General features: G+C 57.3%; 1 protein-coding gene across 6 annotated transcripts in view; it reads left to right on the top strand.

The window, feature by feature from the left end:
- The window catches only part of LOC140258740 (ankyrin repeat and fibronectin type-III domain-containing protein 1-like), a 110,967-nt gene that overhangs the window by 7,630 nt on the left and 84,584 nt on the right, over positions 1-18,753 (top strand). For 2 of the 6 annotated variants that reach the window (XM_072349342.1, XM_072349344.1), the window contains exon 1: positions 14,087-15,432. The exons of 2 other annotated variants lie outside the window; for them this stretch is intronic. In XM_072349342.1, coding sequence (XP_072205443.1) covers positions 15,314-15,432 — 119 coding nt within the window. In that variant the 5' untranslated portion in view covers positions 14,087-15,313. Of the gene's footprint in view, positions 1-3,055; positions 3,718-4,494; positions 4,811-14,086; positions 15,433-18,753 lie in introns of those variants that run through there. 2 more of the 6 variants (XM_072349347.1, XM_072349343.1) reach the window with 2 other exon arrangements.

An 18,753-nucleotide genomic window follows, 5' to 3' on the forward strand; every position in this document is an offset into this window, starting at 1 on the left:
TCAGCTTGTTTGGGCGGACGGTAATTGCTGGGTAAGAAACTGTCAGATGGGAATCAATTAGAGGCTTCCACTCTGGAGTGAGGGATCGTAGCTGACATCTGACATCCTGTGACACCAAGGACAATGCTGCTATTTATACAGCTTCCCTCTGGCTCCTTCCCTGCTTCCCCGTCATCTCCTTGGCTCTGCTAGCAGGGCTGTGACCCTCTGTCTGTTGCTCCCAAAGCAAAGTGCTCCTGCGCTCCTTCCGTGCTTCCTGTGCAGAGCTCTTTGTTTGCATGTGGGGTGTGTGGGTGGGATGGGAGGGGGACACCTCTCCCTTCTCTCCCTGGGACGTGCAGCACTCGCAGAGGGCTGGCTTTGTGCTGGCTTTGTGCTGGCTTTGTGCTGGCTTTGTGCCGGGGCAGCTCGGTGCTGGTATGAGTACAAGGCCTGCAGGTGGGGCTTGTTGTGTGGCTGGGGACACCGGTGCTGCCTGTGCTCTGGATTTGTTGCTTTTCCGGTGGCATGGTCACCTCCTGCTGCTCTCTGCTTTGGCATGCTGGGCAGCAGTGGCCCAGCTCTTCTGGGAGCAGGGGAGGGCTCAGCAAGGCGGGGGTGATGGCTGTGACCAACAGCTCCTGCTCTGCTGGAGGCTCCTGTTGGGGCAGTCACGCTCAGCCGGTGTCACCATGGCATCTCCGTGCCTACAGACCAGCTCAATGAATCAGCGGGCAGCGACTCAGGGCAGCCACCATCCTCCAGCAGCCCTATGGCAGCGGGGCTGGAGCTGTGCCATGCGGTGTGCTCGGCAGCCTCCTCAATAAGGATGGTGCTCACAGCCCACCTGGGGCTTCTCCTGGTGGGATCTGCAGGGCTGCAGGCACTGCTGCAAGGACTGCAGCACTCCGGAGCTCTGGTGGCTCCCCGTCCTACAACCACAGCTGATCCTGCCTGAGGGCAGCCATGCAGAACTGCAGTGCTGTGCAGGAAAGGTTTGCACCGGGCTTGCTTCTTTATTTTTCATGCTTGGTGCCACATTAACTGCTCTAAAGAGCTTGGACACAGTGAGTCCTGAATATGAATGCTCTTGTAGAGGAAGCTTTTTAGCAAGGTAGCAATTCATTTGGTATTCTTACCTAGGGACTTAATTTTGAGACTGGCTTGAGGCTCTGAGGATGTGCACTTGATCTTATCTGGGCTGCTTTCTCTTGTGTTTTGTTGTTTGCTTTTTTTTCCCTCCCTTTTAATGATGCATAAAATAATTTCAGCCCCTTCTGACTGATGACTTTCCAAGTACTCTCTGCTGTAGGTGCACAACCCTGCTGCAGCCTGGGGGTGCCATGTCCCTGCTGGGCTGGGTTGGCCCATCACCCTCTGCCCCTGCAGCAAGGCCCTGCCCTCAGTGCAAGTGAGCAGCGCATGGGGATGTGTGGGCTCTGCGGGTATGGCAGTGTGTGCACTGCTCACGTCTGCTTCACTGGAGCTAGGCTGTTCCCATATAGAAACATTAATAGTTGGCCAGGCACTAATTAACGGGGACAGGTATCCTAATAATTGCCCCTCCTGGGTACCATCATGGCACCTGCATTCAATGTGATGTGCACGTCTGGGGCTGTGAGCAGGAAAGATGGGAGCTGGTTTTTGCCCTCTTCTCCTTCCCGTTGCCCAGCGCTCGTTGCCCACGTTGTGGCCTGGCTGCGTGGGGTGGCTGTGCAGCTGGGATGCTGTCCTGCTCCAACACTTGCAGCCTGGAGGTCAGGTCCTGTCAGGGAGAAGGCTGCAGGCTGCAACCAGCCCCGGGGTGCCAGGTCCCAATATTCCTGGGCCATCGTCTTGGGGGGAGGAAAGGCTACAGAACAAACACGTGTGCTTCTCATGCTCAGTAGCCAGGATGGGGCTGTTCAGGAGTTATTGGTGGCTGTTTTGTTGGGTTTTGCTCTGTGCGTTTGTGGACTGCTGTGAGGGTTTGTGGGGGAGCTGGGGGTCCAGCCTGTCGTCAGTCCCAGGTTAGTGTCCTGCTGTCCCTGCAAACTGCCTTTGGGAGGATGGCTGCTCCCAGCCCCTGATCCTCACACTCACCCCCGTCCTTCCCAAGGCTGGGATCTCCATCCTGGGCCAATGGCACGTCCTGTAGTGCGAGCAGCCAGAGCAGGGAGATGGGCAGAATGCACTTCTCTGTGTTTTAGCTCTCATGGGCACTGGTGGATTTAAGCGGCGTTAATGAGGGTGTGGGGGAAGCGCTTTGTGGTGGGTAGTGAGGCTTCTTGCTGCGGGGTTTTGCTTAGACAAGCAACTTTATGGAATCTGGGAGGACAGCTGAAGCCCTGGGCTATAATTGATGCTGGGATTACTCCGTATGCAGGTCAACAAAAGGAAATAATTGTGTTTGTGTCTCGTTGCCCTGCAGTTCTGCACGGCAGCTCAGCAGTGAAGGAAGAGCCTGAACAAACAAGTGGTGGAGCAGTGAGGTGCTGTGATCACAGCGGCTGCCTGCTGAGGAAGTTTGTGCTCGTGGGTCAGCAGTGATGTTGGCTGCAGGGGGCTGACAGGCTCAGGCTGGCACTGTCATCCAGCACAGCCTGCCATGGGCTCTGTGATGTATGTGGAGAGGAGGGAAAGGAAAGAAAAGCCACTTTGCTGTCTTTCCTTATGCTCTCAGGTATTGCTAAAGGGAGCAGAATGGCTCAGACTGAGCTCTCCCACACTGGGCGAAGAGAGGAGGTCAGCGTGCTGCAGGTGGGAGCCCCTCACCCGCACCTCAGGCCCCATCACAGCACCCCACAGCTGCTGCTGCTTTCAGGGCTGCTCTGCGCTCCCAGAGCTTGGGGAAGAACCACTGCAAGGACCCCTTCCTACCAGCAAACTGACACAGCAGAAATGGAAACCAAAAAGGGCTCTTCTTCAGTGTTTACTTTTATTTTTAGAAGCCAAAGAGTGAGCGGAGCTGCGGGAGGAAACGGTGCCTGAAGTTCATTCTCCCCCCCCCCCCCCCCCCATACACAGCCCTGGTCAGGAAGTGCGCACTGCACGTGCACCGCCGGGATGCTCTCAGACAAAGCCCTTCTTGATGCTTGTTGCTTCCCTGCCCGCGGGCGGAGGAGTTGTGGCTGACACTGCTGGGGGAGCACAGCTGTGCCGGGCTGCTTTGGTGGCAGCCCTTTGTCCTGGAGTGGGGAGAGCTTCTGATCTGTGGCTCTCTCAGATCGCAGAAGGAGATCGTGGCTGATGCGGTGCTGGTGAGCGCAGGGCTGCCGTCCTCCCTCCGCAGTGCAGTGCAGGGGAGCTTTTCCATTGCTTCTCTGCCCCGGGGGCTGCGTGTGCTGCTGGGCTCTGCTGCAGCCCCAGGCCCGGTGCTGGAAGGGATGAGAGCAGCTCTGATTGCTGGTGCTGGAGCCGGGAGCGTGCGTTTCCAACGAAGGTGCTTGATCGGTGTGCAATGGGCACAAACCTCTTTCAGTGACTGCAGATTAAAAGCAAGAACAAACAACCCGGGTCAGCAGGAGCTCTCACATCGGACTGTGTTTCTTCGTGGCAAAAGGGAATTTTCCTTCCTCCTCTTGCCCTGAAGCGGCTCATTTCTGTGCTGCTGTTGGCTGTGCCAGCTCCATGGAGGATCTGGAGTCATCAGGGCACAAATCAGCGCCCCGCACTGTGAGTGGCACAGGAAGTTGAGCCATAAAGGCAACAACAAGCTGATGGACGACCCGAAGGTGTATGAGCCCAGCTCTGGAGAAGGCAAGCGTGACCGTTTCCATCGGGTTCCTGCATGGGCTGCTGGGTGGGTTGGTCCTAATTCCCTGGGCTGGGGGCTGGATTCGCCCTGGGGAGCTCTGCTGTGAGGCTGTGGGACCGGACCTGCCCCAGACTCCTCTTTTGGCTGCTGGGCTCGTATTCGTGCTCCAATCAAAGCGTTCCCTGGGCTGCAGGGAGCGGCTGTGTCATGAGGTCCCCAAACCCCGTCCCGTTCTGGATGTTAATAACAGTGCTGTGCTGAGGATGGCTGGGAGAGGCGTGCACCACGTGGTGTCAGCTTCCTTTTGTAGGTCATTTTAAGGTAAATGAAAGGACTGCTCTGCAGACACGACTTCCCAGTCCCTAATTCGTCTGAGGGATGCCTGTGTCGGGTAATGAGCTGGAAGCCTTTCCCAGTGCTTAAGGGCATTGGCAGCATCATAAATAACATTTCCCTGGCACCTTCCTGCACGCCAGACGCTCTGGTCAGCGCTCGAACCACTTCCTTGGCTGCAGTCTTAATTCAGCAGCAGGAAGGGCTCCCACCTGACAGTCGCTGTGCATCTCTGCATCGCTTTGAGGAAGGCAGCTCCTGGCCAGATGCTTTGTGCTCCTTCAGCCCCACAGCCAACACGGGAGCAAAGCAGAGCTGTTCCCTTGGTTGTGTGCATTCATACACATGCAGCGGTGCAGTCCTGGCTCGGTGGGAGCGGATTGCTTTATCAGCAGGTGTGGCTGTGCCGTGGGGTGAATCCACGCCAGGCAGCTCAGCGATATGCACGGAGGGTTGGAGGCTGAAAGCAAAGGGGCTTTGAGCAGAAAGTCGTGCCAATAGGGTGGTGTTGTGATGTGTGGGAAGGGCCCCGAAAGGCCTGTTTTTCGTGGGATTATTTTCCCTTTACGGTCTGTCATGGAGGAAGGCTTTGTGCTGAGCTCCCCTCGCTCTGTCGTTGTGCATTTCCCTGCCCTGCCTGTTTGCTTTGCTGTAGGTGGCTGCTGCTCCTGCCTGCTGCGTGTGGCGTCTCATCTCTCGCCGTTCCGGGTTTCAGGCTAATGAGAATTCGTCCCTGTAATAATAAATGGATGTCAGCATGCAGTAAGTAAATGTGTGGGATGTTCTTGCCAAGCCATGCATATTTATTGAGGTCAGCAGGAAGCCCTAATATATCTGTCTGCGAGTGCCAGGGAGGGAAGATGTATGGAAGTACGAGCACGTAGCTGTTGCTCACGTATCTTTCCCTTGTTAAATAAGGAACTGATATAATCAATTAAAGAATGTAATCTGTTCTCAATCCGGTGACTGGCAGTCACCCAGAAGGAAGGTGGCACGCGCCACTTGTTTCTCAGCCTGATGTTGGAGGCACCCAGCAAGCTGGGGGGGTTTGTGTCCTCACTGCAGTGCACCTGTATGGGGGAGCACCCTCAGAGCTGGGCAGTCCAGGGATCCTGGTGGGCACTGCTGAATGTTTCCACTGGTGAAGATCAGTGCTGGGATCCCCTGGGAGCAGCGTGTGGGGGAGGGTGCACAGGTGGGCTGAGCTTGTCCTGGTGGATCCAGTAACAACAGGGAGAGGGGAAATGGGAGAAAGGCCGTTGTCCCTGGGGGGGGGGGAGGGTTGTGGTTTTGCATCTGGAATTCATTGCTGGAGTGGATGCAAAGTCCAAGTGCTGGAAGGGATGGGAGGGATGGGGCAGGTTGGGTGTGAGAGCAGAGCGTGGGGCTCTGCTGGGCTTCTCCCCAAGGAGCTGCTGCTCCCAGCTTGGGGTGAAAGGAGAGCGCAGGTGATGGATGGCTTTGGGTGAGGTGTGCCTAGCCCTGCGTCTCTGTGCTGAAGGACCCTGTGTCTGTGCCGGAGCTGGTGGGACCCCTGGCTCTTCCCACGGGTGGGCAGAGCGAGGAGGGGGGAGTGCTGGTGACTTCTGCTGTCATCTGCACGTGAGCTGCTGCCCTCCATGTGGGAAGCAGCCCCGAGCGCAGGTTCCAGTGCCTGAGCGATCCAGCCTGTCTCCCAAAGCTAACTTTGCCTGGGCTCACACAAAGGCTGATCTGTCCCTGCCTTGGCAAGGCTCTTCATGGGCCGATGTTGGCTTTGTGTGCTGCTGGCCCGTGGAGCTGCAGATGGGGCGGGTGGGATCTCAATGCTGGGATTGTTTGTGGTCACCCCCGCCTTGGTGGGGCTCTGGGCAGAGTGCGGGTGGGTGTGAGGGGCTCCAGCATCCCTCTATGGCTGGGCCGTGCTGCTCCTGCCCTGCAGCGGTGATGGGGGAGTGGGATGCAGCCTGCTGAATGCAGGGACTGACCCTTGCTCTGCTCTTCCCATCTGTGGATCCGCTTGTGGCAGCTCCTCAAGGTTGGATCTTTGCCCTGTGGCCGCAGTGATGGGATCAGGGCTGTGGTTTTAGCTTGTGCGAATGAGAGGAGAAGGGGTTTTGCAGAGTTCCTCCTTCCTGTGCTCTGGGCAGGAGTCCAGCCCTGTCAAATGTCCTTGTGCGCATCCTGCTGGCTGCTCAGCCCTCCCTGGAGCTGTGCCCCTCTCCCATGTGTCCCCATAGAGTGGGGTGAGCATCCACCAGGGCGAGGGGCATGAGCTGATGGTGTGGCTGTGTGGTACCGGCAGCATGCAGCTGGCCATGCTCTGCTCGGTGTGCCCCTCAGCCACTCTGCTGCAGCTCAGCGTGCTGCCTGCTAGCAGCAGCTTTCATAGCCCCAGGTCCTTTGGGTATCCCAAAAGCAAGCTGTGTGGGCTTTATGACAAGGGGGGAAGAAACAGCCCTGCGGAATGGTCTCAGTTTTTGTTTTTTTCCTCACCCCCTCCATGTTGTTCTGACCTAGAAATTCCTTGCTGGGTTTGCTGAGCTGGTTTAGCTGAGGGCCTGATGAATTTCTGGGGGATTAATAATTCAGTGGCTGTGGGGAGGGGACGGCGGCTGCGCTGGGTGCACACGGAGCTCCCAGTCCCATAGCGTGGGGTGCCCGGCCAGAGGGACGCTGCAAGCTGCCACCTCACAGGTGGGACCCTGCCGTCCCCTGCAGCCCCAGCCAGAGCACGCCGTGAGCAATCTGCCCTCCTGGAGCCCTTGTTTGTTCCCCTAACGCAGCGCTGCTGTGCTTGGGAAAATTCCTCCTATATTCAGCGACAGCAGCTATTTTTCAGGTTGCAAATAGCTGCGTGCCCTAGAGAGCGTATAAGGGAATATGTTTCCTTGATCTCCACAGGTCCTTGATGTGCTGCTGAAATCAGATCTGCTATTTAGCAGGTTGGCTGTTATCCCTTTCTGTGCTGCTCTGCTTCCCTCGGCTATTTTGGGAGGAAGGACCGCTGTCAGCAGCAGCTGTGCTGTGTAGGGCCGTGCTCTCAGTGCTTTGGGGCTGGAGCAGCATCCCCATCCATCAATGGGGTTTTGCTGTGAACACGTAGCCCTGTGCTTGTGCAGGGCGGCTCTGCTGCTGCGCGCTCCCTGGCACAGAGGCCTGTTGGTCACTGTCATCCCTATGCTGGTGTCAGTGCTGTGCTGGGAGCAGCCCTGGCCGTGCTCAGGGTCACTGCACACCGTGTTTTCAGAAGCGTGGCCAATAGGCAGCCTGCAGCAGAGCAGGGGTTTTGCTGGCAGGAAGAGTTGTGCTTTTTTTTGTTCTTGTTTTTTTGTTGTTTTTTTCATTGCCTTTTGGCAGAATCCTCGCAATAAGCTGTAAATGATTTCATTAATAACCTGCAAAGAGCTGCTCGCCAGCTGAGCTGTGGGATCTGTCTGTGCATTCGCTCCTGCACTGAAGGGAGCTGCCAACAAAGTGCCAGTGCTGGAGCTGCCGTGTTGAGCTGCTCGGTGCTGTGGGCAGAGCTGCGTTCAGCAGAGCCAGCTGTGGTGCTGAGGAGGGCTCTGTGCTCCCAGCACGGCGGAGTTGTGGTGTAGGTGAGCAACTGCTGTCCCACCAACCCCAAAGTCCTGCTTCACTGCTGCTCATGTGCTGCCCTGTCCCCCGCACAGGGACCGGCGCACATTTGGGCATCTCCAGCCCTTCTGCCTTTTCTTGCTATAGGAGGTCAGCCCATGGAGCAGGGCTGAGACTCTTGAGTGCCTTTCCAGGGTGCCAAGCAGCACGGCCCCCGAGGTGTGGGGGTCTCAGCTTGAGTTTGTGGGGAAAATCGCTCCAGGTGAGCCCTGCATGGATGGTTTTGCTACACCACGAGCTCTGCAGATGCAAACAAAAGCTTTGCCACCAGCTCTTTGGTCAAGTCGGGTGTTTTACAGACTGGGTTCAGCTGCAGTGAATGCTCACTGGGGACGTTGGAGCAGCATTTAATGCAGGCGGTGTGCTGCTGCAGCACACAGAGCAATGCAGAGCTTGCCAGAAAGAGGCACCTGAAGGCGGCTATTAAGCTGGGGGTATCCACAGCATATAACAAGATGCTTGAGCACGGGATGTCCCACTGGCCCTGGCTGAGTGTGGTGGGATTAATTCCTGCTTGTCAGGAGAAGTGCTAGCTCATGATTTGGCTTCTCGAGCTCCCCAGGCACTCAACCAACCCCTGTGCTCTGTTCTGCCAGCCAGGACCCTGCGAGGTGTTGGAGGTTGGGGCTGGAGGACCCCTGGGTGCTGCGCTCCTTCCGTGGGAGCGGGGCCGTCTTGCTCTCTGCAAACACGGCTGTGTCTGCACATACACATTCCTGCTAATGGAGCTGCTGCTTTACCCATTGGTTCCTCTCGCTGGAAAGGGCTCACGAGAGCAACTGCAGCTTTCCCTTTGCTCTACAGAGCCTATTTAGTTTGCACATATTGCCGCAATGATTGCGAGATTTCATCAGATGAGCGGCGCATCTTTCTTGATAGCCCATGTAATTTCTTCCAGAGGGATGCATTGCATTAAATCTTTAATCCAGCAAGCTGCTAGGGGAGCGCGCCGAACCGCCCCGCGTTGCTGCTGATCTCATGCATGGCCCTGGTGCCGGTCTGGAGGCTTTGCTGTACACAGCAGCTGGAGCTGCTATTGTGAGAGCATCGGTGGCGAAGGGCTGCGTTGCTCCTATGCTGGCAATGGCCTTTGATATCTCTTTATGGAGACGTGGCTACAGAGCCTTGTGTGGGCCCCAGAACAGGGGCAACCCCCTGTAACTGTCGGGCTGTGGGGTGGCTCCGCAGGGAAGGAGCCCACAGAGACCTTCTTGGGTTGGAGAGCAGTACCTGCAGGATATCCAGCCCCGACTGGAGATTGCATAACCAAGCTCATGCTGAGTTCTGCTTGCCTGGCTGTGACGTCTGGAGCCATCCCTGCGGCTCAGGCTCTGCCCCATTTGGGTCAGGAACGCGTTGCTCATCAGGGCGCTCTGCTTGCGGCTGTTCTCAGCCACGATGCTCCTCACGACTCCCCACTTTCTGCCTCCAAGAATGTCGGGTAACAAGGGACCACCACATCCTGCCCAGGGCAAGGCAGGCACAGTGAGCGGGAGCTGTTGGTGCTGGGGATGCCAGCTGCTGCTTGGGGACCCTCTGGCTGTGCCGGTTGCTGCCCCACAAGTACCATGGCTCTTTGGGCTGCTGGCTTCTAGCTCCTCAGGGCTTAGCATTGTGTCATGCAGTATCTTGGTGCCCTCGTGCATCCTCTGGTCACCCTGAAGGCATCCCTCTGTCTGGTCTGTGCCTGCTGGTGGCTTTAATTCTTCTTCATGCTGGGGGAGTTTGGTGTGGCTGGCTTTGTACTGAAAGAGTCAGTGTTTCTTTTCCCTTGGATGTTATTTAGGTTCTGTGCTCTGTTTGGCAGTCCTGAAGGTTTTAATTGCACAACGAGCATTTGGAAGTTTGCTTGTTTTTACTTTATTTTAATTAAATTGCTGGAACCTGGGGGGAAATCTCCCAGCTTAATTTAAACAAGCAGCCGTGTGCTGAGTAAATCCAGCACCCACCCGATGATGGCACCGCTCTGAGTTCCGATGTGAGAGGTTACAGTTGTCCTTATCTATGCTGTGAGAGAGCTGCGTCCAGCCACCATTTGGGACAGGAGCTGGGTGGGGTTTTCATGCTGTGCTGACACAGAAACAATGACTGGGTGATGGGCAGAAGGCACCCAGGGGCTGGCAGTGCCGGGTGGTGCAGCTGCAGTCCCTGCTGGGCTCTGCGCCCCTATGCTGCCCAGCCCAAAGCGCTCTGCCCTGCTCTGAGCTGTGCTTGGCAGCGCCCAGGGGTGGCCCAGAGATGCCAGTGGGGGGGGATGGTCTGTGGATGCTCCTCACCAGGTGGCGTGATGGCTGTCCTTGGGCACAGCCAGCACTATGGATTGCAGCCCTGCTGCTCTCCAGAGCTTTCTCGCTCGATACAGATTGTTATTCTAAGGAGATCTGGTGTCGGCTGGGAGCTAATTACAAAAAATGGTCTCCATTTGCTGAGGTCTTTGATCGTGCTGGCAGGTTTTCTGATTCTTGCTTAGGCTTTTGCGAGGGCTTTTCTTGGAGTGGCTGGGAGGGGAAGGGTAACAGTTTGGGGCACAGATGATGTGTCACCTGTTGGGCAGGGTCTGGGGGTTTGCATGAAGACATGGAGCAGAGCCGTGGTGCCCTCGTGTGCCCCTGCCAGCTCCAGCCTCCTCTGGTTGCTCTGCCTCTGTTTTTTCCTTTTGCTACTTCCTCCCATCACATCATTCAAGGCTGGGTAGGATGGGCCCTGGGCAGCCTGGTCTAGCATTAGACATGGGGGTTGGCAGCCCTGTCTGCAGCAGGGAGGTTGGAGCTCCATGATCCTCGAGGTCCGTTCCAACCCAAGCCATTCTGTGCTCACTGTGCCTGTGTTTGATGCTTTCTCTCATCCTTTTGAACTCAGCAAACTCTCTTGCTGGGGAAAGACTGACTAATTTTCTCCTTTGTTCCTTAGCAAACCCCTGCTGCCCCTTCCGCTGCATCCTGCCCTTATCTCTCCTTGCAGGCTTCAGCAAGGTGTCCCTGCCCTGTCCAAGGAGCAGCACCAGGGCAGGGCTCTGGCAGCTGCAGGCGGAGCAGCTTCGGCTGCAGGGTGCTGCACTGCATCTGGATTGTCTAATGTTGCTAATGCCAATTCTTCTGCGCTTTGTGCACAGGAAAGTGGGCCAAATTACAAGGAAAGGTGTGGCTTTGAAGCCTCTCTCCAACTGATTCTGTGCTGTTCCCAGGGAGGAGGAAGTTTTGTGCAGCACATCTGGATTTGCTGCTGGAACTGGAGGTTGGTGCTGGATGAGCTGTGAGGCGGCCACGCGCCAGGCAGACTCAAACTGACACAGTGGTTGATGCCAGGTATCAGCCCTGAGATTTGTGTGCAGCGCCATAGAAGTGACAATTAAAGCAAAGTGCCTTGTTAGTCTGAAATTATAGTGCTGCTCCTTCTCTGCTTTCTATTATGACTATATTAAAATGCAGCACTGCCATAGGGCTGTAGCTGCGCCGTATGCGTGCGAGGCCCAGGGCTGTGGCACTCGGCTGGGAGCAGATGTCCCCATGTCACAGCCCAGTCCTGCTGCACACATCCCTGATGTGGGGCAGTGCCTGGCACAGCAGGGTGCTGGGGGAGGCCCTGGGCCAATGCTTGCCCCTGAGAATGGAGGTTCCTTTTAGGGTTTTGTATCTTCATTGTGTGTATGACACACTGTGTTGTGCTGGTGCTGCTGGTCCAGCTGCAATTAGGATGCTCACACAGTTACTTTGGTCCTTTCCTATAGGCTCAAATGACTTTGGGACCTTGGAGCTATTGGATGACTTTGCAGTATGATGTTTTAACAGGGATGCGAGTTGTGTGTGTGTGTGTTCAGTACGGAGATATTTAGTAGTTGCCAGAAGTCTCCTGTGCACTCCTTAGCAACCTAAGGAGCAACCTTCGTACTTGTGCTTCTCGTGTGCTTGTGCTGCTTGGTTCTGTTCATCCCGTGGGTTCGTGTTCTGCCCCTTTTTCTGCCTGTTCTGCAGTGCCTGATGCTGCTTTGGCTGCTGATGGGCTGTGGGGGAAGCGGCGGCCCCATCACTGCTCATCATGGAATGCAGAGTGGAAACCAAACCCAAAAAATGATGCTTATCAAATTCTTCACTGATGTCCTGCCTCGTTCCTGTGAGGTTTCATGGAACTGTTTGACTTGGAAGGGACCTTTAAAGGCCATCTGGTCTGAACACCCTGCAATGAGCAGGGACATCCACAGCTCCATCAGCTCTCAAAGCTCACCCCACCTGGCCTTGGGGGTCTGCAGGGTCGCAGCACCACTGCCTCCCTGGCCAACCTGTGCTGGAGCCTCACTGCCCTGTGACAAACTTCTTTACATCCCATTCAAACCCCCCTCCTTTAGTTGATTTCAAACATTTCCCCTTGTCCGGCCACAACAAACCCAGTGTCAGTGTTATTGATGAAGATGTTGAAGAGCATCAGTCCCAGCACTGACCCCTGAGAGGCACCACTCATCACTGATCTCCACTGGACATTGAGCCGTTGGCCACCACTCTCTGGGTGCGATCTCATAACCAGTCCCTCACCCATCAAATCCATCAGCTGTCCCTGGCTCTGGGGGCTGTGGCTCCTGGTGAGTCTGGGGGGTGTAGCTCAGTTCTTGGCTTGGGGATCCAAAAGCAAAGCTCTGCAGGAATCGTGCTGGCATCATCTGGCGCCACGGGAGCAGATGAAGCTGTCAGCTCCATCTGAGCAATGCCCTTTCCCTCCTTCCCTAGCTGCTGTGGAGGAGAGCTGTCGGAATAAAAGTTGCCCAGGGAAACAACAGAGCATCCAGCTGCGGGTTGCTCAGCAGCGCAGTGATGGGGCTGCAAGGAGACCCCTGGGGTTGAGGCTGGAGTCGTCTCCAGCAGCAGGGATGGTTTCCAAGCCCTGCACCTGGGCAGCCGGCATGGGGCTGTATCAGGTAAGGGAGCTGGTAGCACTTCTGCCTGGAAAACGGGCTGTTGTTGGTTGCAAGCCGGGACTCGTGTCGCTTCCCAGGTCTGTGCTGCCTTCACCTTGTTGGAAGCGAGGGCTTTGGAATGGGAACTGCTGATCTGTTGCCCTGGTGTGCGCATGCACAGGAATGTGGCAGGCCCAGACACCATGGCATTCTCATGGCTTATTTTTCCCCTCCAGACACAGGTGTGAGATGCTGTGCAGTGTTCTGGTGGGTGTTGGGGTGAGTGAGGCTGCACAGAGTCCCAGCCCCGTGGATCTTCATTTCTGCTTTACCCGCTGTCTTCTCTGCAGCTCTTCCTTAAAAAGAATCACAAAACAGAATGGAAACAAAATGACACACAACCTTAACCTCGATTTCGTGTAAAGTTCCTCGTTCTGCTGTTCATTGGCAGTGGGAAGCTGCCTTTCGCATCACTGAGTCCAGGGCTGCACCCCCAGCACAGCAGATTGCTGATGTGAGATGAGACTCCAGCAGCATCTCAGCAGATCGTCTCTGCTTAATGAAAGGAGCAGCACTCGTCTGGGAGCCGGTGGCTGCGACAGCCCTGTCCCCAAGGGCCGACCTCAGGGCCCGGGGGTGCTCCTCTGCCTCGGGAGGAAGGGAACAGCCTTCCTTTGGCCTAAGGGCACCGGGGTGGGGGGATCTGAAGGGTGTAGAAGAGATGGGGCTGCAGCTGGTCCTGCCTGGGCAGGGCAGTGGGGGCTGCAGAGTAGCAGTCCCTTCTGGTATGGGTTGTCTGTCTCACCTGGAGAAGTTCATAGAGCTGCCCTGCTCTGAGCTTGCCAACATCAGCCCCTTGCCTTTGCTGGGCCGTGGGGTGCCAGGCTGAGCACCTCGCTCCTGGGAGCGTGGGTCTGGTGCACAAAATCCTTCTGCTTTCTCTACGTTCCTCCGCGTTTCCCTGTTGTCCCCCTCGGAACGACGCTGCTTTTGGCCTTTGCAAACGCGATGCCATTTGCAAAGCGGCGCTAAGCGCAGCGGCTGGAGGAGAGGCTCCGCGGCAGCATCGCTCCGTTCGGAGGGAAGGGACGGCGTCGTGCCGGACCTCGCTCCGTATTTTCCCCCCCGCTCTCCGCTGCAGCCCCGGCTGACCGATCCCCCGGCCGCCCCGACACCGGCGTCGGGAGTTCGGTTCGTTCGGGACGCGCTCTGCCCGGTCCGTCCCGCGCCGCTCCCCGCTGCACCCCCCCCCTCCCGCTGCCCTCCTTCAGCGTCTCGCCTCCGGCCTGAATAGTAATGGGGAACCGATAGGAGCCGGGGGGTGCGCAGCGGCACAACCAGCCTGTGCTGTGCCTTCGCCCCGCTCTCCGCCGACGCGCTGATTTTGGGGATCCCCCGGCAGCGCTGGAGCCCCTCGGGGCGGGTAGGTGGGCGGCGCGGGGGGGGGGGGGGGGGGGGGGCGGGCAGGAGGTTCTCCCCCCACCCCGGCGGGGCGTACCCCGCTGCTGCTGGAGGCATCGGGCTCGGAGCGGGGAGCCGAGGGAGAGGAGGAGAAGCAGGGAGGAAGGCGGCGGGGCGGGGAAGCGGACTGCCGGCAGCGGATGGCTCTGAGCAAGGAGCAAATGAATGATTTGCGTTGTTTATTTATTTATTTATTTTAACATGGCATCCACAACGCGGGGATCGAGAGGATGCGAAGGCAGCTCGCGGATCTGCCGCCTCGGTTAGTGCCGCTCGTCTTGGCCGCTTCCCCGAGGGTCTGCGCGGGCGGCGCTGGGGGTTTCCGTCAGCCAGCCCTGGATGCTCCTCGCTGCCTGGACCCGGTTTTGCTCTGCAGGGCTGGAGAGGCGTTTTGAAGCCCTTTTTTCCTTTCCCACTGCCCAGGCGGCGCCAGGATCTGAGGATGCAGAGCTCCCAACAGGGGAGCTTTGGGAGCAGGATTTCCCTCCGAGTCCTCAGCATCCCTCTGCTTGCTGCCAGCAGGAGAGATGCTTTGTGCCAGAGCTCGGGAAGCAGAGCCCAGAGGTGACCTCTAGATGGATCAGAGCTGCTCGTTTTAAATGTCTGTGCCTCTCCTCGTGCTCAGGTGTTCCGTGACGAGCTGGAAAATCGTGTTGGTAGGTGCTGCTGGAGGCAAAGGGTTGGCTTCTGTGTTGGAAAACAGGGAAGGAGGAGAACTGGAAAACTCTGAACAGACACAAGAAGAGCAAGCGGGGATGCTCTCCACCTCCTGTGCCGATCTCTGTGCCGTAAGAACAGACCCTTTGGAAATCCATCTGACCAGCTGATGTCCCAGCCATTCACAGTGCTGCTGCTGACCTGGCCGGCATCCATCCGCTCACCTGGCTGAGGACCGGCTCCCTCATCTTGGCCACCTGCTGAGCACCCGCTGGCCACAGGGGCATGCAGGCTTGTGCCACCTCTACCGAGGGATCCTTTCCAGACGGCATTATTATTTTTTCCCCTTCTCAGCTCAGCTCTGTAGCAGCTGCCACGTTACAACAGAGAAGCACGCAGCCCTGAGCTGCCGTCGTGCAGCCTGGTGCCCGCTGACGGCTCAGGCGGGCAGTGACCTCACCTCCCAGCTCCAGGGCTTGCCGTGACTCCTGCCTTGAGCTCACCCGTGGACCTGCAGCGCTGCCTTCCTGCTCCCACACCTGATGGAGTGTGCAGGGCCACGAGTTGGGACATAGCATGCGGGAGTGTGGTGGGAGCGGTGCCCACGGCTGCAGACGGGTGTGCGCTGGGAGCTGGCGGGGGCCATGGCTTCATTTGGGAAGCTGACGGAGTACTTCAGCCTGAGGAAGTCGAGGACGGAGCTGCGCTCCGAGCGACGGGGCCGGCGCAGTGGGAGCTGCTGCTGTAGTGTCACCGAGTGCAGGTATGGGGTGGCAGCCCCTCCGTCCTGGTGTGGCTGCAGGGTGGGACTTGTGGCCCTTGGTGCGCTGCTTCCCCGTGCCCCTCTCCTGCCGCCAGGGGCTGGGGATGAGCCAGGAGCTTTGCAAGCAGCATCTCAGTGCTGCCTGCCGTGCCAGACCTCGGGATGTGTGGTGTCCTGTGTCTCTGCCCAGGGCACGTCCAAGGTGTCGGTGGTGCATCTCGGGTGTCTGCCATGTGACTGCCTGCACGTATATCTGCCTGCTTCTGTCTCCTGCTTTGTGCTGTGCCTCCTCACCCAGTCCCTTGTTAAAGTGGCAGGGCTATACACCACAGTTGTCCTTCTCTCCGTCTGCCCCTCACCCTGTTGCATACAAAACCCACAGCTACAGAGCCAGCAACAGGTTGCTCCATAGGCAGAGATGGAAGCCTGTGTGCTGGGTGCCCTGCCTAAGCCCCTGCAGGGAGGGGTGTGATGCTGGGGGCTCACACCCCATGGTGCATGGAAACACCTCGCTGTTGTGGTTCTTTGAAGGGAAGGGCTATTGCTTGAGCTGGCACACAGCAGCTGTCCCTGCTGTCCCTGTGTGCCAGCCCAGGCAGAGCTGAGTCTGTGCCAGGTGGGGCTGACATGGAAAAACAGCACTGAGATATCCGCTCACCTTCTTCCCTGGTGTCTGAGCATCTCAGGCTCTGCTGATGGTATTAAGGAGTTGGTGATCTGTTTGCTTGGGCCCCTCCTGCTGCTCTCCACATCACACCAAGCTGGTGAGGCACACGGTGCTGCTGCTGCTCCCTTCTACACCCCACAATTCCAGAGACATCGCCTCTGCCCTGCTCACTCAGCACGGCTTGTTCTCTCCAGAAGCCTGGAGGTGCTCACGGCTGAGCTGAGAGCTTTGTTCTGCTCTTCCAGGCAGCGCAGTGACAGACATGGAAGCTGTGAACCCTGGGTTTGGCTGTGCCAGTGCAGACTGTATGCGGGGATGGTGCGGGCACTGCTGAGCACACACATCCCCAGGGTTTGCTGACATGTAGCTGAGCACTTTGTGGACAGTGAGCATGTGCCATATAGTTACCTGTGCCAGCACGAGGGCAGCAAGGTGGTGTTCCTGGGGCCCTGCACCGTGCCACTGCCCGTGCACAGGGTACTGTGTTCTCAGACCTGGTTACCCATGTCAAGGGAGATGCTGTGTTGCATTGCTCTCTCTGAAGCACTAACAGCAAAACAGCACTGCTGCTGTGTGACTCATGTACCAAACTTCCTGGGCTGCTGCTGGGCAGAGCTGCACTAACACTTCCCCAGCAGGTGGGTGTGGGGGTAACTGGTGGAGTTCTGCCCCATGGTTCCTGGGAGCAGAAGTTTCCCCACGCAGCCCAGCAGCCCCAGGGCTGGCCCCAAGCAAAGGCTGCTCCTGCTGGTGCTGTGTCTGTGCCCTGGTGACACGCAGCTGCTGATAGGACTCAAAATAAGCGTTGGTGGAACCATGGGATGCTCGTGAAATCAGCTTGTGAAAAAGCTCCTTCACTTCTACAAGCCAGTGTGGATGGATGAAACGTGGTGCTCCTGCATCCTGGGCAGCGCCACCCCAGGGCGGCTGCATCCCCCCCAGCTCTGCCCAGAGCTGTTGTGGCTGAGGGTGATCAGCTCCAGGTGCTGCTGGGTCTCAGCGAGCAACACCAGCACACAGGGTGTGCTGCTTGGAGTTCTTACATTCTAAATATAGCAATCCCATTCATTCTCAGAGGACCTCAAAGATATCAGCGATGTGTAGTCGTGGTATTAAGTAATATGCCTGCATTTTTAAATGACACCCACAGAAAAAGCAGAGAGTGCGAGGCGGGTTGAGTAAGTCTGCTGGGTCTGGGAATTTGTGCTGTGATCCAGCAGGGCTCCAACTCGTGCCCAGATGGCGAACATAGATAGCAATAGTACCTTCTTGCTCCACGCTATGGGCCAAACCCAGTGCTCACAGGTGCTGCTCAGCCTCCTTGCTTTGCTGTGAGCTGCATTGCAGAGCCGTGCTGTGGTTCACATCTCCTGTGTTAAAGTCAGCAGTTGCTCCTCCACCCTGAGCGAAGCTCTGCTGTGGCACAGGTGCCCACTTCATTGAGCTGAATGGGCTGGCAGGTCTCTGGGCTGGTGCACCCAGCAGGCAGCACCTCCCGGTTCTTGTGATGGACTGGAAAGGCCAAGCAGAGCCGATCCTCTTAAGCAAGCCATTTATTCGCAGCGACTTTTTGCAGCCTTGTAGGAGTTTGATGGCAGAGCCGGATGCCTGAGCTGAGCGGCTGTGGAGCTGCTTTCTGCAGCCTGAGTGTCTGCATTGCCACAGAGGTTCATTTCTGGAGGCTGCAGTGCTGGGCAAAGGGACCCTGAACCTGGGCAGGAATGCAGCAGGGGCTGCATGCAGCCATGCAGGGCTATGTGCTCTGCTTTGTTTCCTGGTGCCAGCATTGGGGTGCTCACACCTGCTGTTCTGCACCTGGTGCAGAGCAACGAAAGGAAAAGACAAAACACAAAATAGCTGACTTTCACTTTGTTGTTTTTCAACTGAAAGGACTGGGCAGCCTCTGCCAAGTTTGTGCTGCTTCCCAAAGTGGGTTGGGAAGGAGGAAGGCACAACCACAGCTGGGACTCGCTGTGTGTGCACGGCGGAGGTGCCTTCCAGGCTCTGTCTCAGCTTGGGCAGGTTCCTGGCTGCAGATCCCGGGTGCTTCTGGCCCTCCTGGGAGGGAGCGGATCCAGCAGCAGTTAATGGAGATAGATAATGGGTTTTGGATGGTTCCTCAGTAGCTGCTGAGGTTGGGCTGGACCTGAGAGCAGCGCTGCCAGGCAGGGAGGGCAGTAGGCAGTGTTCTCCTGGCAGGATTGTGCTCGGTTGCTTTGGGGTACATAAAAATATCTCTCCAGCTCTGGCAGCTTGTCTGTGCTCAGGCTGCTGCCATTGGGAAGAGGAGGAACTGGCACCTTTGGGGGCTGGAAAACTGCACCGAAGGCACAAACCCTGCGTGAGCAGCAGGAGGTAAAAGTGGAAGCGGGTCTCAAACCTCTGCTTTACAGCCCTGAGAGTCCCCATAGCTGCCCAGGGACATCGTGGCTGGGTCCTGCCAAGTCGCAGTGTCCGTCGGTCAGTGCAGGCTGGTGTTTTAAAAGAGAATGTGAGGCGCTGGGAACTGCTTGAGTCTGAGTGAGAAGTTTCCACCTCACGCTGCTCAGAGGTGTTTGTGGCAGCTCTGTGTGAGATGTGGCCGCTCCAACACCCGCCTGGTGAGCAGGACAGTGTGTGTGTGTGTGTGTGTGTGTGTGTGTGCACCTGCATTA

The sequence above is a fragment of the Excalfactoria chinensis genome, chromosome 14, assembly GCF_039878825.1.
Source record: "Excalfactoria chinensis isolate bCotChi1 chromosome 14, bCotChi1.hap2, whole genome shotgun sequence".
Classification (NCBI taxonomy): domain Eukaryota; kingdom Metazoa; phylum Chordata; class Aves; order Galliformes; family Phasianidae; genus Excalfactoria; species Excalfactoria chinensis.